The sequence below is a fragment of the Podarcis tiliguerta genome (assembly GCF_965153285.1).
Source record: "Podarcis tiliguerta genome assembly, chromosome: 14".
Taxonomy (NCBI): domain Eukaryota; kingdom Metazoa; phylum Chordata; class Lepidosauria; order Squamata; family Lacertidae; genus Podarcis; species Podarcis tiliguerta.
In genome coordinates this window covers 19,648,801-19,667,232 of record NC_139547.1, presented here as the reverse complement: position 1 = coordinate 19,667,232, position 18,432 = coordinate 19,648,801, and the positions used below count along the sequence as shown (strand labels likewise).

At 46.0% G+C, this 18,432-nt stretch overlaps 1 protein-coding gene across 3 annotated transcripts in view; it reads right to left on the bottom strand.

The window, feature by feature from the left end:
• The window catches only part of NTRK3 (neurotrophic receptor tyrosine kinase 3), a 409,192-nt gene that overhangs the window by 224,861 nt on the left and 165,899 nt on the right, over positions 1-18,432 (bottom strand). For all 3 annotated transcript variants that reach the window (XM_083411960.1, XM_083411958.1, XM_083411959.1), the window contains exons 5-8: positions 18,246-18,403; positions 9,978-10,120; positions 9,582-9,723; positions 5,696-5,992 (exon numbers count right to left, since the gene is read on the bottom strand). In XM_083411960.1, coding sequence (XP_083268086.1) covers positions 5,696-5,992; positions 9,582-9,723; positions 9,978-10,120; positions 18,246-18,403 — 740 coding nt within the window. The remainder of the gene's footprint in view (positions 1-5,695; positions 5,993-9,581; positions 9,724-9,977; positions 10,121-18,245; positions 18,404-18,432) is intronic.

Genomic DNA, 18,432 nt, shown 5'->3' with positions numbered 1-18,432 from the left:
AAGTGGCTGAAGTCTTCGCTGGCCATGCAGCCAAGGTGGTGACCCCTGAAGGAAACCATCAAGGACTTCCAGCAGATCCTTACAGGAGAACATGACCACCTCCTAGAACAGGCCTTCTACATTGTGAGGCCTATTGATAGAAGACATCTGAAGGCAGCCATGTACGAGGAAGGTTTTTTAAAAAAATGTTTAATGTTTTATTATGTTTTTATAGATGTTGGAAGCCACCCAGAGTGGCTGGGGCAACCCAGTCAGATGGGTGAGGTGCAAATAATAAAATGATGGTGATGGTAGCTTGGTGCTAACACGATCCAGCCAGACACACCACCCTTTCATAAGCCCTTGACTCGTGAGAATCAGCATCTTCAAATAAATCTTTCCTCTAACAGCTGGTCAGAGTCCTTGGTATATATACTCTTTTTAACACCTCCGGTTGACATTCAGCTTACACAGGTACAGGAAAGAACCTCACCTTTTCATTTATACACTCGTGAGGCAAACTACACACACACACACTCAAAACACACTGATACGAAGAGGACTTGACAAGGCTTTGAAGACAGAGGATGCCCAGAATAATTTAGCAGTGCTATCTGTTAAAAGTGGCATCTGGAACGCAATGCAAAGAATAGGACAGTACAACCCCCAGGGAGGGTTGCAAGTGGAGCTCGCAGTGAACTGAAAGCTCTGTTGACAAAGAGGGATTTGGTTATGCTGAGACACCATCCGCCACATCAGCACTTCCTGACCTCAATGTAGGTCACAACAAAAGTTTGTCTGCGGGGAATGGTTTTCATGTTTGCTTGTTTATTGGTTTGGGGTGTATTTTGTGTTTTTCAGGGAGCAGAATCTCAACTTGATTTTAGAACCCAGGTCAGCAACTCCCCATGCCTGGAGTGGGGTATGTGTGGAGAAGAGCGCTGGTCCTGTGCTGCGAATGGAATGGGATGAATACAGAGTTGTAACCTGCCCTTCAGGCACATCATCAGAGGGACTTACGATAAAATAGTTTGGACACCACAAAACAAATAACCCATTAAACCAAAAACTGAGCTCAAAAGAGCAGAATCTATGAGCCAGAATAAAAGAGGCTATCAAGAGTTTAAAAACTTGGGGGGGAAGTCAGTGGCAGAAAGATATCAAGATGCTGGCAGAGCGTTCCATAGCAAGGGGACCAGTGCTGAAAAGAAATTGAAAGGGTGAGGAAACCAAGGGAAGAGTCTCTGGTGATGCTGGGGATTAAATCTGGGATCTTCTGTATGCAAAGCAGATACCCTTCCAGTGAGCTAAGGCCCTTCGTCTTATTGCTATGTGTGTAACATGTTCATACTAAAGAAACAGAAATGCATGTCATCCACAACGCTGCTCAATAAGTTTTATTAAATACAGCCGAATTGCCAGTATAGAAGAAGGATCTGAAGCCACCATTTAGCATTAGCTTATCCTCATTGCACAATAGGATGACACCTTAAGCTCTGATCTGCAAGAGGCTTACCTGTGTGTGAAATACTGCCTAATCCCCTGAGAAAATGTATGATGCTACATGCTAGCTAAAATAAGCATCTCTTTTCATCTACCAACGAGTGGAACACGCAGGGTTTGATTTGAGGAACCCTAATCATATTGTGCTCAGAACACGCCGTAGGTTAATAGCAATTCCATTTCAAAGTGGGATGAATCCTGAGGAGGGAGGGATCGGAAAGACTTTTTAAAAATGTGGATCCACCGGCTACAAAAGAGTGACTGTTTCCTAATTGCAGAAGATCTACCTGGAACCCTGAATACTGCATTACACCAGGTCTGACCGTTTGCTCTGCTAACTCAGACTAGTGGTAGAACATCTGCCTTGATGTCAGGGTCAACCCCTGACATTACTGGGTTTACTTGGGAAAGACCTACTCCAGGCATAGGCAAACTCAGCCCTCCAGATGCTTTGGGACTACAACTCCCATCAACCCTAGCTAACAGGACCAGTGGTCAGGGATGATGGGAGTTGTAGTCCCAAAACATCTGGAGGGCCAAGTTTGCCTATGCCTGACCTACTCTCTGAAATCCTGGAGAACTGCAGCTGGTTAGTGTAGGCCAGGAGTAGGGAATCACTGACACATCAGCCAAATTTGGCCCATCAAGCCTTACCTAAACCACATCCACCTGTTCCATACCTGATTTCATATGTGAGATCAGGTGTGGGGCAGGTTCTGATACGGCTACAAAGGAACAATTGGGATCTTAAAGTAAGCTCCTCACTGTTCTTTCATGGGAGCAAGACATGCTCTTCCTGCCCATCACTTGATAGGCAGTGGGGTGTGCACCTTATTTAAATAGCAGTAATAGTTTGCTTTGAAGCCACTGCTAAACAGAGATTTTTTCCTCTGTTTTTTCCAGAGGTTTCAATGGAAACTGCTTGGTGTTACTGGAGCAGCAAAACCTCTTGGGCTGTGGTTTCCAAGCAAGTAGCTGGCTGTCATGTGTTTGTGAAGCTCTGGACAACGGACTTGGACAGGCAGGTGGAACAACCCACCTGTTGATCCATGGCATTTGTTTATTCACATGTAGGTTGTCTCACCCTCTTGACAACACTGGTCCAAGGTGGTGGAGCCAGCTAAGGATCTGGCCAGCTGGGGCAAAAAGGTTCAGTGCATACAATACTGAGCTGGATGGACCAATGGTTTGGCCCAGTACATATGGTTCCTTCCTCTCTTCCCAGTATGCTATATATGCTATACTGTGACTGGCAGTAGGGCTTTCCCATGACTTGCTACATGAGAGCCTTTTAATCAGAGAAGCTGTGGGTGGAATTTAGAACTTCAATATGTGCTACACAGCCCAGAGCAAATTAATTTAGGCCTATTTCATATGGCAGGGTTGGGGTGAGAGAAGCAAGTGAGCTGGGGAAAGTGTTCCTGGACTGAGCCAAATTAGACTACAGATAAGGCAGGTGGGGAACCTGTGGCTCTCTGGATGTTGTTGGACTAACATCTTCCATAATCCTCAACCATTGATGACACGGCTTGGGGCTGATGGGAGTTGGAGTCCAGCAACATTTGGAGGACTTCAGCATATCCGCCAACATTTCTCTGAAGAAATTAGGGTTATTCTATTCTACAACAACTATTGTTGTTGTTGTTGTTGTTGTTGTTGTTGTTGTTGTTGTTGTTGTTGTTGTTGTTATTATTATTATTAAACCCCACTCATTCAACATATATAATAAAACGCAAACACACAAATAAAACTAGTGCTTTTTCTGGGGGGGATGCAGGGGTACGCATAACCAAAACATTTTGTGTACTTTTGTACTTTTGTTCATTTACTGTATTTATTTCCCCCGATTTGAACTATAAAATGGTGATTTTCTTGAGTCAAAATGAGAGTATCCCTAAACATTTTTTTTTTTAGAAAAAAAAAAGCACTGAATAAAACATTAGACGTTTTGCAGGGCTATATACAGGGCTGCCTTCAGATGTCTTCTAAAGGTTGTATAGTTGTTGTATTTACTCAAATGTAATGCACATAGCTGTCAACTTTTCCCTTTTCTTGTGAGGAATCCTATTCGGAATAAGGGAATTTCCCTTTAAAAAAGGGAAACGTTGACAGCTATAGTAATGCACACCTTTTTTGGCCTAATTACATCACGAAAATTAGGGTGTGCATTAGATTTGATGGCACATTTACAATCGCCAGCAAATACTTTTTCGGTTTCAAGGTTTTGAAAACTGATGTCCGCATTAGATTCAATTGTGCATTAGATTCGCGTAAATACGGTACTTATCTCCTTGGCTCAGGGGGTCACATAATTCCATACCCTCCAACATTTCTCCAATGAAAATAGGGACATCCTAAGGAAAAGTGGGAGATTCTGGGATCAAATCAGAAACTGGGACAGCAGTCCATGGCAAATAGGAACACTTGTAGGGTCTGCTTCAGGCTCCCTACCCCTGAAATAGATAATTGCATAACTGAAAACAGGATTGCATCACTGCCACCCTGGGCTTCTTTTTCAGGAGGAAGAGCGGGGTAGAAATTCAATAAATAAATGATAATTTCCCCCCATTATATACATATTTAAAGAAGCCTCTCTGCACACATAGAACTAACATGTTGTGCTAGGGGTGGGGGAAGTTCTTGAATAGCTTGTCCCCTCATGAGATAATTTTGCACAAACCAGGAGTTGTTTTCTATAGTCTCAACTTTCCTACCCCCAGCCAGTGGCGCGAGCCCATAAATGGTCTTAGAACCTCATTTGCTGCTTGTGTGAACTAGTCCTTTGCCAGAAAGCTTATCAGCCTCCAAGTCCCAAATATAATTTCTCTGCTCCAGTCTAAGACGGCTGGGACCTCAACAGATAGCTTGTTCTCCAAGGGAAGGATTCCGCTTTTAATGGGCTATATCTCATCTGCAGTGAGGGCTTCATGTATAGCGAGGTATAAATAATAAATTAGAATACCATTGGTATCGCACTCTCTAAATATAGCAAAATGTCCTATTTTGCTGTGGGAGACAGGGCTGTGGGAGACAGCAAAGGGCGCTCCTCTTTCTCACAGCAGCATTCCAGACGGCAGCAAGCATGCCTATGCCTGTGAAATCTAATTCTACAGGGGCCTGCTTAAGCCAAAATTGGAAGGCACTGCAAGGGCCCTGTTGCTCTTTCTCCTAGATTGCAGGAATGTAAAATTGCTTGTTGTGTCCTCTTGTGGAGAGGGGGGAAGAGCGAGAGGGAAAGATACAGGCCACATTCACCTCACACATTTAAATCACTATGACACCACATTAACAGACCCTCCCAAGGGTCTCTATTTTCCAGGGACAGTCCCGCATTTACAGAAGCCGTCCCTGTTTCTGATTTGATTCTGGAATGCCCCACTTTTCCTTAGGACAACTCTGTTTTCAACAGAAAAATGTTGGAGGGTATGGAGATATGAGATCCAGAAGACATCACCTTTATAGGGAAGCTTTTAAATGTTTAATGTTTTACTATGTTTTCAGTGGCGTAGCGTGGGGGGTGCAGGGGGGGCCGGCCGCACCGGGTGCAACATCTGGGGGTTAGGGTTAGGGGGCGCAAATCCACGGGTTAGGGGGCGCAAATTACTTGCCTTGCCCCGGGTGCTGACAACCCACGCTACGCCACTGTATGTTTTTATATATGTTGTGAGCTAGCTGCCCAGAGTGGCTAGGGCAACCCAGTAAGATGGGTGGGATGATGATGATGATATAATAATAATAATAATAATAATAATAATAATAATAATAATGGAATAGGTTGTCCCTAGTTTCACTGGAGAAATGTTGGAGGGCATGTGTTACACAACCCAGGCTTCCCCCAAAGAATCCTGGGAGTTACAGTTTGTTAAGGATGGTGAGAATTGTATGGAGAGCCGTATTCTGCCTCTCACAGCTACAAGGCCCAGAGTTCCCAGTGAAAAGGAATTGATTCTTGAACAACTCTGGACTGAATTCAGGCCAGCTCAGGTGTTTCCCAGTCAGCCTGGGTCAGAGCTGATCTGGGGCCCAAAATCTCGGGCCTAGGTTAAGGGAGGGGGGAGGCTTTTCACAGCCTCAGTTCAGCCACAGATCTCATCAGAGTTGGTAATTTTGGAGCCCTCTGAGGTTCTTCTAGTCTGTGAGTTTCTCCTCAGGGACAGAAAAGAAGAGGGGTGGGGGAGAGGAGCTGCAAGATTGCAAGCTGTCAGTCTCTCACTTGGAAAGGGTTTCTCCAGGAAGTGCCCTCTGACTGTCTGGTTGGCCGTTCCCAGGTAGTTGGTGGCGACGATGGTGTAGTTGCCATTGTTGTAGTGCGTCGGGTGGTTGAAGAGCAAGCAGCCATCGGACACTTCCCCCTGCTGGAAGAACTCCATGCGGATGAACTCTGTCTCCCTGAGAATCTGGCCATTGTAGAGCCAATGGATTTGGGGCGGAGGGTTCCCGTGCACCGAAAACTCAATGCAGTGCTCCATGTGGCGGATGGGCTCCAATAAGCTGATCACCCGGGGAGGATCTGAGCAAGAGAAGACAAAAGGCAACATAAAAATGGCAGCCTACAAAGGACAGCACAGTCTCAACAGCCTCGGCTTTCTGGGAAACATGGAAGGAGGGAAGGTGGACCTAACTTGCAAAAAGTTTTTGAGGGTGCAAGGTAAAATATAAAGAGGAAACTCTCTCTCCTCTTTTTTCTTTGGTGTGGTGAGGGACATTCGTCCTTGAACTCTGCCCCCACCTGCAAAATGCAGTCACTACTTTCACAACCTGCAAGGAAAGCTCTGGGATGGCTCGGTTGGTAGAGCAGGAGACTCATAATCTCAGGGTCAGGGGTTCGAGCCCCATGTTGGGCAACATAATCCTGCATTGCAAGAAGTTGGACTTGACGACCCTCGTGGCCCCTTCCATCTCTACAATTCTAAGATGCCTCTTATTTAGGACAGGAGTGGGGAAGCAGTGAGCCAGTGTGGTGTAGTGGTTAAGAGTGGTGGACTCATAATCTGGTGAACCGGGTTCGCTTCCCTGCTCCTCCACATGCAGCTGCTGGGTGACCTTGGGCTAGTCACACTTCTCTGAAGCCTCTCAGCCTCACTCACCTCACAGAGTGTTTGTTGTGGGGGAGGAAGGGAAAGGAGAATGTTAGCTGCTTTGAGACTTTTTCAGGTAGTGATAAAGCAGGATACCAAATTCAAACTCTTACTCTTACTCTTCCAGATGTTGTTAGATCAGAATTGGTGGGGAACCTCTGCCTGGCCTTCAGAACTCTTCCCAGGCCACCCCTCTCACTAGCCCTGCTTCTTATCCTGTCTTTGTCTGTCTAGAATGAGTCTGATAATGTTTCCTCTGGATGAAGAGGATTTTTGACTGTTTGCAGAAAAATTGCCTTCTGTACCAAAGATAAAATTTGCATTTGTTGCTTCATCCCCTTTTGGCCTCTGGAAGGTAGCTCAGAAGAGAATGTGCCCATTGACCTGAGAAAGGTTCCCCATCCCTGGACCAGAACCCCCATTGACCCTTGGTCATGCTAACTAGGACTGATAGGTGTTACAGCATGACAGCACCCAGAAGATTGCAGGTTCCCTATCTTGCAGAATCTACAGTCCAGCTTGGCTGGGCAGGGGAGGTTGGCAGGATTGGTTGGTGTAGCTGGTAGGCAGGGTTGGTAGGGCAAGATTTGTTGACAGGGTTCCCCACTTCCTATTCCAACTTAAGGGCATTCTTGTGGATGCAGGAAAGCAGCAACAGGGCACCTGTGGCCTCCCAGGGGTTGTTGGACTCCAACTCCCACCAGTCTCTGGCAGCCTAGCCAACATTCATGGGTTATGGCAGTTCTAATCTAGTGACATCCATGCCTCACCATGGAAGTAGAATTTTAATGCAGGTTATGGGTATCCTGTACAACCAATACACAACAAGGTATTGGTGCAACATTCAGGTTCACAAATATCTCCAATCTCTTTGTTCATTGGAGTACCCAACACTTGTCACTGCACACATTTGGAGATGGAATACAAGGGGGGGAAAGGTTAGATAAGGACAAGTGAGATTCTGAGTGGGAAAATGGCTGCTTCTAAAAGCATTCTATGGATAGCCCCTGTGCAGAGTGGTGAGAAATGTTTGACTGACAGTGTAGCTAGCTGCTCGGGCACCCAGGGCAGTGCTAATGCCCTGCACCTGGAGGCAGGGCAAGCCGCCCACAGGGTAGGGCAAGCCGGGGCAGAGCATGTCGCGTGGAACCTCCATGGAGTCTGCAAGCCCCACATTGCCATTTTGGGCAGCATGGAGGCTGCAGATGCCCGAGCCACCGTGTCTCTCCCCAGGAGAGATGTGTGGCTCAGGCGTGCTGCAGGCCAGGCTCTGTGGTCACCCCCCCCCCCCAGTGGTGACACCTGGGGAGGACCACACACCCCTTCTTACGCCACCGACTGACAGATCACATTTACATCCTACCTTTTTCTCCAAGGTGCTCAAAGTAGCGTACATGGTTCTCCCATTTCTCATTTAATTCCCACAACCACTCTGTGTGCTAGGTTAAGCCCAGAAGTTGTGACTGGCCCAAGGTCACCCAGTGAGATTCATGGCTGAGTGGAGATTTGAACCCTGGTCTCCCAGGTGTTCATCCAGCACTCTGACCACTACACCACACTGGCTTTCAGTGTAGAGAACAGGCCCCCTGCTACATCCTCCATACTCTATTATTTCAGGTCATAATACTTATGTTGTGAGTACGATACAGCTGTAAGCTGACGTACATCATGGCGAGCATCCATATATCCTAATGGAGTTTGGCTGTGCATCCCAGCGGGGAACATGATGCACCTTTTAGCCATTGGGCAGGACTGTGAGCATTACAAAGGCGGAGAATCTTCTGTCCCCCCTTTAATATTTCATTTCTGACTATCTCGCTACGCACTTATGGAATTCCACTCAGCTGCTGCTCTGCACATAAAATTGAAGCGCACAAGCATACATGGGCAGGCTGGAGCGTGGAAGGTAATTCTCTGCCATTCGCAAGCCTCTGGGGGTGGGGAGAAGAGTGTTAAGGAAGTGCGCACATATTAGGAAAGATTCTCAAGGATTTGACCCATGGGAAAACGTTTACAGATGTAGGAAGCTACTGCAACACTCAACAGTCTCCTGGGCAGCAATTTCCAAATCTGTAAACCACGGCAGAACAGTTCAGCATGTTCCAAGAGAAAATAACACAAATACTGAAGTCTCCCATGTGGCCAAAATCCCCAACTTTAGAGGAGTGTGCCTGATGCATCTCTGTATGATTTACTGCTCTGCCCTTGCCTCCTTCTAGTCAGCCTCTCCCTGTTGTGGATGCACTTAATCTCTGCATTGGCAGCAACTGGATCACTCTTAATGCATACATAAGTAGGTAAGGAATAAAGGTAAAGGGACCCCTGACTATTAGGTCCAGTCATGACCGACTCTGGGGTTGTGGCACTCATCTTGCTTTATTGGCCAAGGGAGCCGGTGTACAGCTTCCGGGTCATGTGGCCAGCATGACTAAGCCACTTCTGGCGAACCAGAGCAGCTCACGGAAACGCCATTTACCTTCCCGCCGGAGTGGTACCTATTTATCTATTTGCACTTTGACGTGCTCTCAAACTGCTAGGTTGGCAGGAGCAGGGACCGAGCAATGGGAGCTCACCCTGTCGCGGGGATTCGAACTGCCAACCTTCTGATCAGCAAGTCCTAGGCTCTGTGGTTTAACCCACAGTGCCACCCGCATCCCCAGGTAAGGAATAGTTGAGGACAAATGGCGGTCAGTGGGGCAGTGCCTCGTTTGCCCTACTGGACCAGCCTCCTCTGGTTGGGCCTAAGCTGCATGTTGGTTGAGAGAGTGGGTATGTCTATTAGTAGTATCCTCTCTTTCACTCTGAGGAACCCTGGAGAAATCTCAGCACCCTTGCAGAACAATTCCCAGTTCTACTTTGGGAATTCTATGATAGATATGGAATGTGTTTCTAGTGTAGAATTGCCATGCATCAAGATCTAAGTTTTTGTGTGCTGTGTGTTCAAATGAATACTTTCCATGTCATTGCCCTCCCTCTCTGTCTCCCATGAACCCTCACCTTTCCCTTTCCCCAGTAACTTACAATATACAGTGAGGAGCACACTTGCATTAGACATCCCCACCACGTTCTCGGCAATACACGTCAACAGAAACCCGTTGTCCTCACTCGTGACATTCACCAGGGTTAGATTGATGGAATGGACATTGGTCCAGTTGGCGTTTGTCTAAAAATAACCAAAAGAGAGGGGGAGGAATGTTTAAAAGCACACATACACACAAAAGAACTGTTGAACCCTTGGCCAATTTGTGCCCCTGGATCAAGAGAAATGTACCATATAGATTACCATGCATCGTGCACATCTTTAACAAATTTGAATGACATTGAAGGCCAACTAATATTAAACTGAGGATCCTCCATATATACAGAGAAGTTCTCTGGGCGATTAAAGCAGAAAAGCACCTGGATTTAGCATCCTACCTGATGAGTGTTGATCGAGCGTAGATTTACCACCATCCAGTCGACATCAGGAAGGGGTGAGCCAGAACCATTGCAGGTGATGACAGCATTTTCCCCCTCACAAACAGTCAGATTCACATGGCTGACACTGATTTCGGGCAGATCTAAAGAAGTCAAACCAACACAAAAGCATCTGTGTCAAGATGGTGTTCAACTAAGACATGCCACTGCAAGCACCAGGGTTCAAACCTCCAGTTCCTAATCTAGGAAGGTAAGAATCTGCCTTATACTGAGTCAAGCCATTGTCTACAATGAATGGAAGCAGCTTCCCAGGATTTCAGCCCCACCTGAAGATGCTGCAGATTGAAACTGGGACCTTCTGCATGCAAAGCGGATGCTCTAACCACTGAGCTTGACCCTTATTAAAACCTGGTTCAGAATGGCTTCAGATGTTGACAGTGCTAGAAGCACATGTCGGGGGGGGGGGGGGAATACATCTCATTGGCTCTGCCTTGTAGGTACCGGAACTCCTGAGTAGTTTGCCATCTAATAAATGCTTGGCGTTCAATTGCAGCTAGCAATTCTCAAAACACACAAAGAATAGCCTGCTGCATCCTCCTTTTTTTATAAAACTGCATGCTATTGAGAGAGATTTTGCAGGAGCAGCAGGAGATTCCCTTGCTGGTCCTTAGAGTCAAGTCACAGGGTTGCCATATTTTGAAGAGCAAAAAAGAGGAAGCTATGACAGCCATTCAGAGCAAATGAATGCAATTTGTCTCAAATTTTGCCCCTGGAAAATGAGGACCCCCTGGAAAAAGAGGACACGTGGCAAACCTATGGGCATAGGAGAACAGGCACTTGTATATGACAGGGGAGGGCCGATGGGACAAGAATTGCATCAAATACTTCAGAGAGGAGCAATGAGCGAGAAGGAAGACAGACTCTGCCTGGCACACCTTATGTAATATACCCAGGATTGATGGATTCATTCATAGAAGACATCCAAGTTGTTAAGTTAGCTCCATAAGGCACATGAAACCTAGAATGTCAACGCATGTGCTCAAGACACCTCAATAATCAGAAAGATCTAAGAATGGAAGATTTCCACATTGCTCCTCAAAACAAGGAATGTGAGGGGTACCCAAAAACAGGCATGTGAATAGATGAGCAGCTGGAACTTCATGGCAGAAAGCCACCCAAGGCACCACCTGCCTGTTACTAACCAGGTGGACCAAACAGCATCAGATGATGGGGGAGCAGCCAGCAAAGACATCCCTCAATGCATCCTCAAGCAAGATGGAGAAGGGATGGGCGATGTGTTCCTATCCAAGGCCACCACAGAGGAAGTTGAACAACCCAAGGATTGGAATGCCTTATGTCTTTATAGATTGCTTTAAAAGTGGATTAGAGAAATTCGTGGAGGACAAGGCTATCAATGGCTATGTACTGCCTCTGCTGTTGGAGGCTTTATGTCAGGCATAGGTAAACTCAGCCCTCCAGACGTTTTGGGACTACAACTCCCATGACCCCTAGCTAGCAGGACCAGTGGTCCGGGGTGATGGGAATTGTAGTCCCAAAACATCTGGAGGGCTGAGTTTGCCTATGCCTGCATTATGTCCTGAATGCCAGTTGCTGGGAACTTCAGGTGAGATGAGTGCTGCTGTGTTTATGTCCAGCTTGCAGGTTTCCTATAGGCATCGACCACTGTGAGAAGATGCTGGGAGAGATGGACCTTTTGACCCCATCCAGCAAGTTTCTTCTTATAGTCTGATGCTGAAAAATAATAATAATAATAATAATAATAATAATAATAATAATAATAATAATTATACCCCGCCCATCTGGCTGGGTCCCCCCAGCCACTCTGGGCGGCTTCCAACAAAACACTCAAATATAATAACCTATTAAACATTAAAAGCTTCCCTAAACAGGGCTGCCTTTAGATGTCTTCTAAAAGTTTGGTAGTTATTTTTCTCTTTGACAACTGGTGGGAGGGCGTTCCACAGGGCGGGCGCCACTACTGAGAAGGCCCTCTGCCTGGTTCCCTGTAACTTGGCTTCTCGCAGCGAGGGAACCGCCAGAAGGCCCTTGGCACTGGACCTCAGTGTCCAGGCAGAACGATGGAGGTGGAGACGCTCCTTCAGGTATACTGTACCATGGCCGTTTAGGGCTTTAAAGGTCAGCAACAACACTTTGAATTGTGCTCGGAAACGTACTGGGAGCCAGTGTAGGTCTTTCAAGACCGGTGTTATAAGGTCTCGGCGGTCGCTCCCAGTCACCAGATTTTGGAGCAGAGATGGGCATATCTAGCAATAGAAACATTGGATAATTCCCACTGAAAGGGAAATTGCCAATTTTCGCTTATCTGTCCCATGTCACTCCCGCACCTCCACACTTTCCTATCCTCACCTTAAATGGGCATTCAGCATTCCACAGCCACTGAGCATGCTCATCCCTTCTTGGAAGTGGTTGGTTTTGCATTTCTAGAACCCTGGTTTTCTCCCCAAGCCTGCATATATATCCTTCTTGTACTTGGATGGTACCATTTTGGCTCTATTAAGCAACCACACTCACAGCCCGGACATCGGAAATACCAGGGCTGATTAACTTGGCAAGCTCCGCCAGCTTCATGGATCACAAATGCGAGGCTCGGTTGTAAAATTCTCTGAAAACCGCTTTCATGTTGGACCATTGTTGTGAGACGGAAGAGTTCCATTTTGGAAGGGAAAGATATCAGCAGGGAGATCTCTCTCCAGTTGTGATGGGGAGTGGTGTGGGGGCAGGGAGTTCAGGGAAACTGTTCACCCCATAATCCCAGGAAATTAATGTACATAAATCCACTCCAGATCGTAGCCAGAGAGGTCTTCCCAGCCTGCTACTTTGCTCACGAAGGATTTCCTAATCCTCAAAGATTACTCCTCCAATTTGCTGAGGAATTTTCAGTTGTCTCCCAAATCCCTTTTGGCTCACCTTCATGCAGCTATTCCAGCCCACTTCCAACATTTAATAAAAAGGGAAGGGGGGGCAGAAAAGTGTGTGGTTGTCTTTAGCAAAGTTGGGAGATGTTTTAACACATGCAATTCCTAGGAGTTCTATAACTGGGGGAGGGAGTAAAGGTAGGAAGAGAAATACAGTGTGCTCTCTACCTACCCAATTATGTACACAAGTCCAGCTACAGGATTTGAGTGGTCCCAGTCAGGGATAGCAGAAATCGGTCAATTTCAGTTTCTCACTTCTCCAGTCTCAATTTCAATTCTCCACATATTCAGATCAGTTTGCAGATCTTTTTTTTTTCCAAGTCCTCGCAAAAAATTATCAGCATTTTAGTGCATATTCCTTCTACGTAAGCATATTCTGTATGCAATTTTGCATACAATATTCATAATTATGCAAAGCAATTTTCCCTAAGAGAAAACATTTCTGTATGTTGTTTTCCCAGATACATTTTTATGCTTTAGTATATGCATGTGTGCACCATTCCTTGGTGGAGAGCTGCAGTGCAAAATCTGGAATTTCCAAAAATGGCTGCATTTCAGTATGTGCATTGTTTGTGAATTAGGCAAGTTCATCTTTACATGTGACCTGAACTGAAATTCTCCCCCATTCCTAGTCCCTGGACAGGTGACTATCCCTTTAACTTGTGGCAGATACAAGGAAGCAACACGGAATACAGTGGTACCTCGGGTTAAGAACTTAACTCGTTCTGGAGGTCCGTTCTTAACCTGAAACTGTTCTTAACCTGAAGTACTACTTTAGCTAATGGGGCCTCCAGCTGCTGCCGTGCTGCCACCGTGCAATTTCTGTTCTCGTCCTGAAGCAAAGTTCTTAACCCGAGGTACTATTTCTGGGTTAGTGGAGTCTGTAACCTGAAGCGTCTGTAACCTGAAGCATCTGTAACCTGAGGTACCATTGTACTCTTATTCAGGCAAGTGTAACTGCATGCAAAATACAAGTGTGTGTGTGTGTGTGTGTGTTTCCTGGAGAGGTAGCTCCATCCTTAAGTTCTCACTCTTCCCCCAAGGACTTGACTGTCCTCAGAAGAACCCACATTCCCTAGAGTTTTCTATGAGTCATTATTTTGGGTGTGCTTCTATGCTGGGAAGTACCCCGTCCAGAGCAGTGGCGCCTTCAGACACACAACAGAGGCAGCTACAAATATGCAAGCATCTAACCTTCAATCCTGCTTCTGCCATTGGCAGAGAGGCAGTAGTAGAAGCTGTGAAGGAAAGTTGCAAAATTTCTTATATCGCTGATTTTAAAGAGGAGCGTGCAAAATGCTCTTGTCAGGTTTAGCTACAGTACATTTGACCTCGGTGCAAACGAGTTGAACTGAAAAGCCCTAAAGGCCTTCTGAAGCAAGCCAGGCAGAAGATAGAGCTATTTATCAAGTTTTGCTATACATATTCTGTGGCGCCGGGCCATAACACACTGGGGAAGGGCCATAGCGCAGTGGCAGAGCATCTGATTTGCATGCAGAAGGCCCCAGGTCTGATCCCTGGCATCTCTGTGAGATAACCCAGCCTGCAGGCCTGGAGAGCCAACTGCCAGTCAGTGCAGACAACACTGAGATAGATGGACCAATGCTCTCACTCAATACAAGGCAGCTTCCTATGTTTCTACAGCACAAAACAAACTTGTCACAGCTTCACCAAGCCAGCCCATCATCCAGGGCCTTCCTGGGAACTCCAGTTTTGATGCAGACCCAGGAAATCAGCAAAATCAGGTTCAACGAGCCAGGGACTGCTTACAGGCAGTGTTTTGCTTCCATGCACCAATGTTTCCAAGGTGAAAGCTAGGTTTTGGGCAAGCAACTCATTCCTCACCCAGAACCCCAAAATAACTATTTCCTGCTACTATTGGCAGCAAGTGGCAGCAATTGTTCCCACCCCATGTCTGCTACTTTTGCACCATTTCTGGACGTTGGGGCTTCATCTTCTTCCATGATGTCCCCAGTAAAGCAGGGAATGTACAACAGGAAGGATGACACTGCACAGCCAATTAGATTTGTCTGTATGGCAAAAACAGTCCCATGAGGACAGAGGCTGCTCAATGACCACAGAATGCTGACTATTATGGGGAGGGCACAGGAAGAAAAGGGCGAAGATCCTGACAACAAAGGCGGTTTCCTACATTCTTCTGCTACTAAAACATTATTGAGTTTATTGCATGTAGGATTGCATGAAGATTGTGGAATGCTCTCCCCAGAGAAGCTCGTCATTATATATCTTTAGGCACCAGGCAAAAACTTTCCTCTATAGCTAGGCCTTTGACTTTTAACTATCTGTGGCCTCTTAGAAGTGGGGGGGATGTTTTTAATCTATTTCCCTTTTCCTCTTGGCTTTAATGTACCTATACGCAGGTGTGGGAGAGGGTGGTCTGTCTTTTTGGTTGATTTCAAGTCACTTTGGGTTGTCCTGCGCAAGATAAATCAACTAACAAATTTAATAATTAAAGTGTTTGTTTATTTTGCATTGAGAATTGTAATGCGTTCAGTCATGCAATCAGGTAATAGAATTGTACAGCTGGAAGGGTCATCTAGCCCATCTCCTTGCAATGCAAGCCTGCTTCCCCCTCCCCCAAAAAATGTTTTATTATTAAATTGTGCACCTGCTGCATCCGTAGCCTAGAGGGAAAGGGAAGGTAAGAAGAAAACAAAGGAATTGCAAGCAGTGGCAAAATAAGCTTGGTTATTGTCTGGCTCTGCCAGAAACTTTTGGGACATATGAGAAGGACCTGCTGGAACAAGCCGGTATCCCAACAAGTCCAGCATCCTGTTCACACAGTGGCCAATCTGATGCCTGTGGGAAGCCTGGAGGGAGGACCTGGGCGAAATGGCACTCTTCCTTTCCTGAACTGTCATTCAAAGCACATTGCCACTGAGAGTGGAGGTAGAACACAGCCAGCCTGACTAGTAGCCACTGATATCAGGGCTAGAAAAATGCAACCTGTGCTGCTGATAGTGTGACTCACGCAACACGTTGGCAATTAATATACTCAGAACAATAATTACAGGGTGAAACAGCTGCAAAACGCCGGCACCCTGTCGTCTACAACGTCATTGTCTACAACTGTATCAACATCTATCTACAATTCTACTAGCATCTCTCGGTATTGTGAATATCACCGAACTCACCCTTTGTTGGTATCTTCATGAACTTATCTAAAACACTGAGTTAAGCATTTGTAATATCTATTGAAAACAGACATTTTTGGTTCATTTTAGGTGGGGTAGTTCACAAGTCTTTGTGACTTTGTTTAATGTTTTGTATTTTTCTCAGAAGGTTGATAAAGTATGTATAATTATTGTTCTGTGTACATTAATTGCCAACGTGTTGCAGGAGTCGCACTACTGATATCAGGGCAGCAACTACCACAAAACATCCTTAATTTGTAAACAAGACCAGGGTGTTCAGAATTTCAAAATCTGGAGAGAAAGGTGCATAGGGAACATTTCAGAATCATTCCCCATGCCTGTGACTCTCTAAATGACCTTAGACTACAACTCCCATCACTCCTAGCTGCTGGCCACGCTGCCTGGGGCTGATGGAAGACCACATATTTCCCCTCCTTGACCTATGGATTGCAGCGTTTTGTTGCCCAAGGGACTCCCACCCAGGAGGCACACAAAGAGAGTAGGTAGAGGAGCATCATCGCTGATAACTCCATCTCTTTATATCTCCTCCAAACAAAGCAGCAGCAAACCCACAAAGAATTGTGGGAAGTACAGAACGGGGTTGAGAAGCTACAGCTGTTTGCAGCTCAAGAGACTCCACCGGGAAACAAAGGTAATAAGTTTAAGGGGAAACCTGATGATCACGGCGATAAGAGGGAAACAAAAAACGGCCTCTCAAAACTCGAAGGGTTATGTAAACAAGAGAAGGCAACAGCTTGTGTGTGTGTGTTGAGGTGGACAGTATACATCTGTGGTGCTGGAGGAATTCAGGCTTTGTGCATTCCAATAGAAACTGACTGGAACATAAGAACAGCCTGCTGCATCAGACCCAAGTCTCATCCTGTCCTCACAGTGCCAATCAAATGCCTGCGGGGAACTCTGCAAGCAGGACCCAATCAGAAGAGCACTCTCCTTTCTACAGCACTTCCTAGCTTTCCCCAACCTGGTGCCCTCTGGGTGTTTTGGACTACAATGCCCATCAGCACACCTGCATTGTCTACTCCACCACAGCTTTGTGATGGGTAGGAATCAATGGAAAAACATCTGGAGGGCACCAAGTTGGGGAAGCCTGATGTGCAGACTGGAAATGAAACTTTCAGTCCATTTTGCCCTTCTCAAGTGTTTAAATACCCTTTCTTGGCTCAGTAACAAGGAATCAACAATACACTTTAACAATTCCGAGCTAATACATTGAGAAATGGGAGAAAATCTGAATTAAATTTACATTCGCATTTTTGAGTGGATCTTCCCAGATTAATGCAGTTTTATGGTGAGCCCAGGAGAAAGTGATATAAATCAGAAATGAACTTGTCTGTCCATCCCTATAAATCGGCTTCATGCAAAGAGAAAGGATTTTTTTAACAGATTATAATCTACAGTGGTACCTCGGTTAAGTACTTAATTCGTTCCGGAGGTCTGTTCTTAACCTGAAACTGTTCTTAACCTGAAGCACCACTTTAGCTAATGGGGCCTCCTGCTGCCGCCGTGCCGCCGGAACACGATTTCTGTTCGCATCCTGAAGCAAAGTTCTTAAACTGAGGTACTATTTCTGGGTTAGAGGAATCTGTAACCTGAAGTGTATGTAACCTGAAGCGTATGTAACCCAAGGTACCCCTGTATTTGGATCGGGACCTGTCTTTTATGCTTTTGCAAATCTCCATGCATGTTGAACCATAGCAATGCATAACAACAATCGCTGCCCCCAGTGGAACCTGCAACAAATTGTTACAGGGTGGGATGCAACTGATCAGGTTTCCATCAACTTCATACCATCACTGCCATTTCCCACCCACCACCTCCTCCATCCAATTGCCAGCCAGCATTCCTAGCTGACTGAATACACTCAGTCCTCACTGAATTGATTTAGGCCTCCAAGGATTCCCCTGCTAAAGATTATTTTTTCTTTCTTTCTGTACTTTTGCAAAAAGATGGGATTCCCCCGAGTCCGCTGGTGCCTCGCTTTTGTGCATGGATGTTCCTGGTGCTGTTTTCACACAAAAAACCCCAAGAACGGCACCCAGAGATTGGACCACAAAAATAGAAGGAATAATCATAATCTAGCACAGATGCCTAATTAAGTGGGTGGTGTTTGGGGTGTCGCTTTTTTCTTTCCTTACCACACTGATTGACATTCATCTTGTGCACGGCTATGTTTTTGTTTTCTGTATTCATGCAGTTCAAGTTCTGGTTCTGCAAATTGGCTTCGCCTTTCTCCTGCCACAGCTGGATCCAGCGGATGTCGCAGCTGCAGTTGAACATGTTTCGCTCTAACCTCCTACACAGAAAGAGAAGGGGAGACTGTGA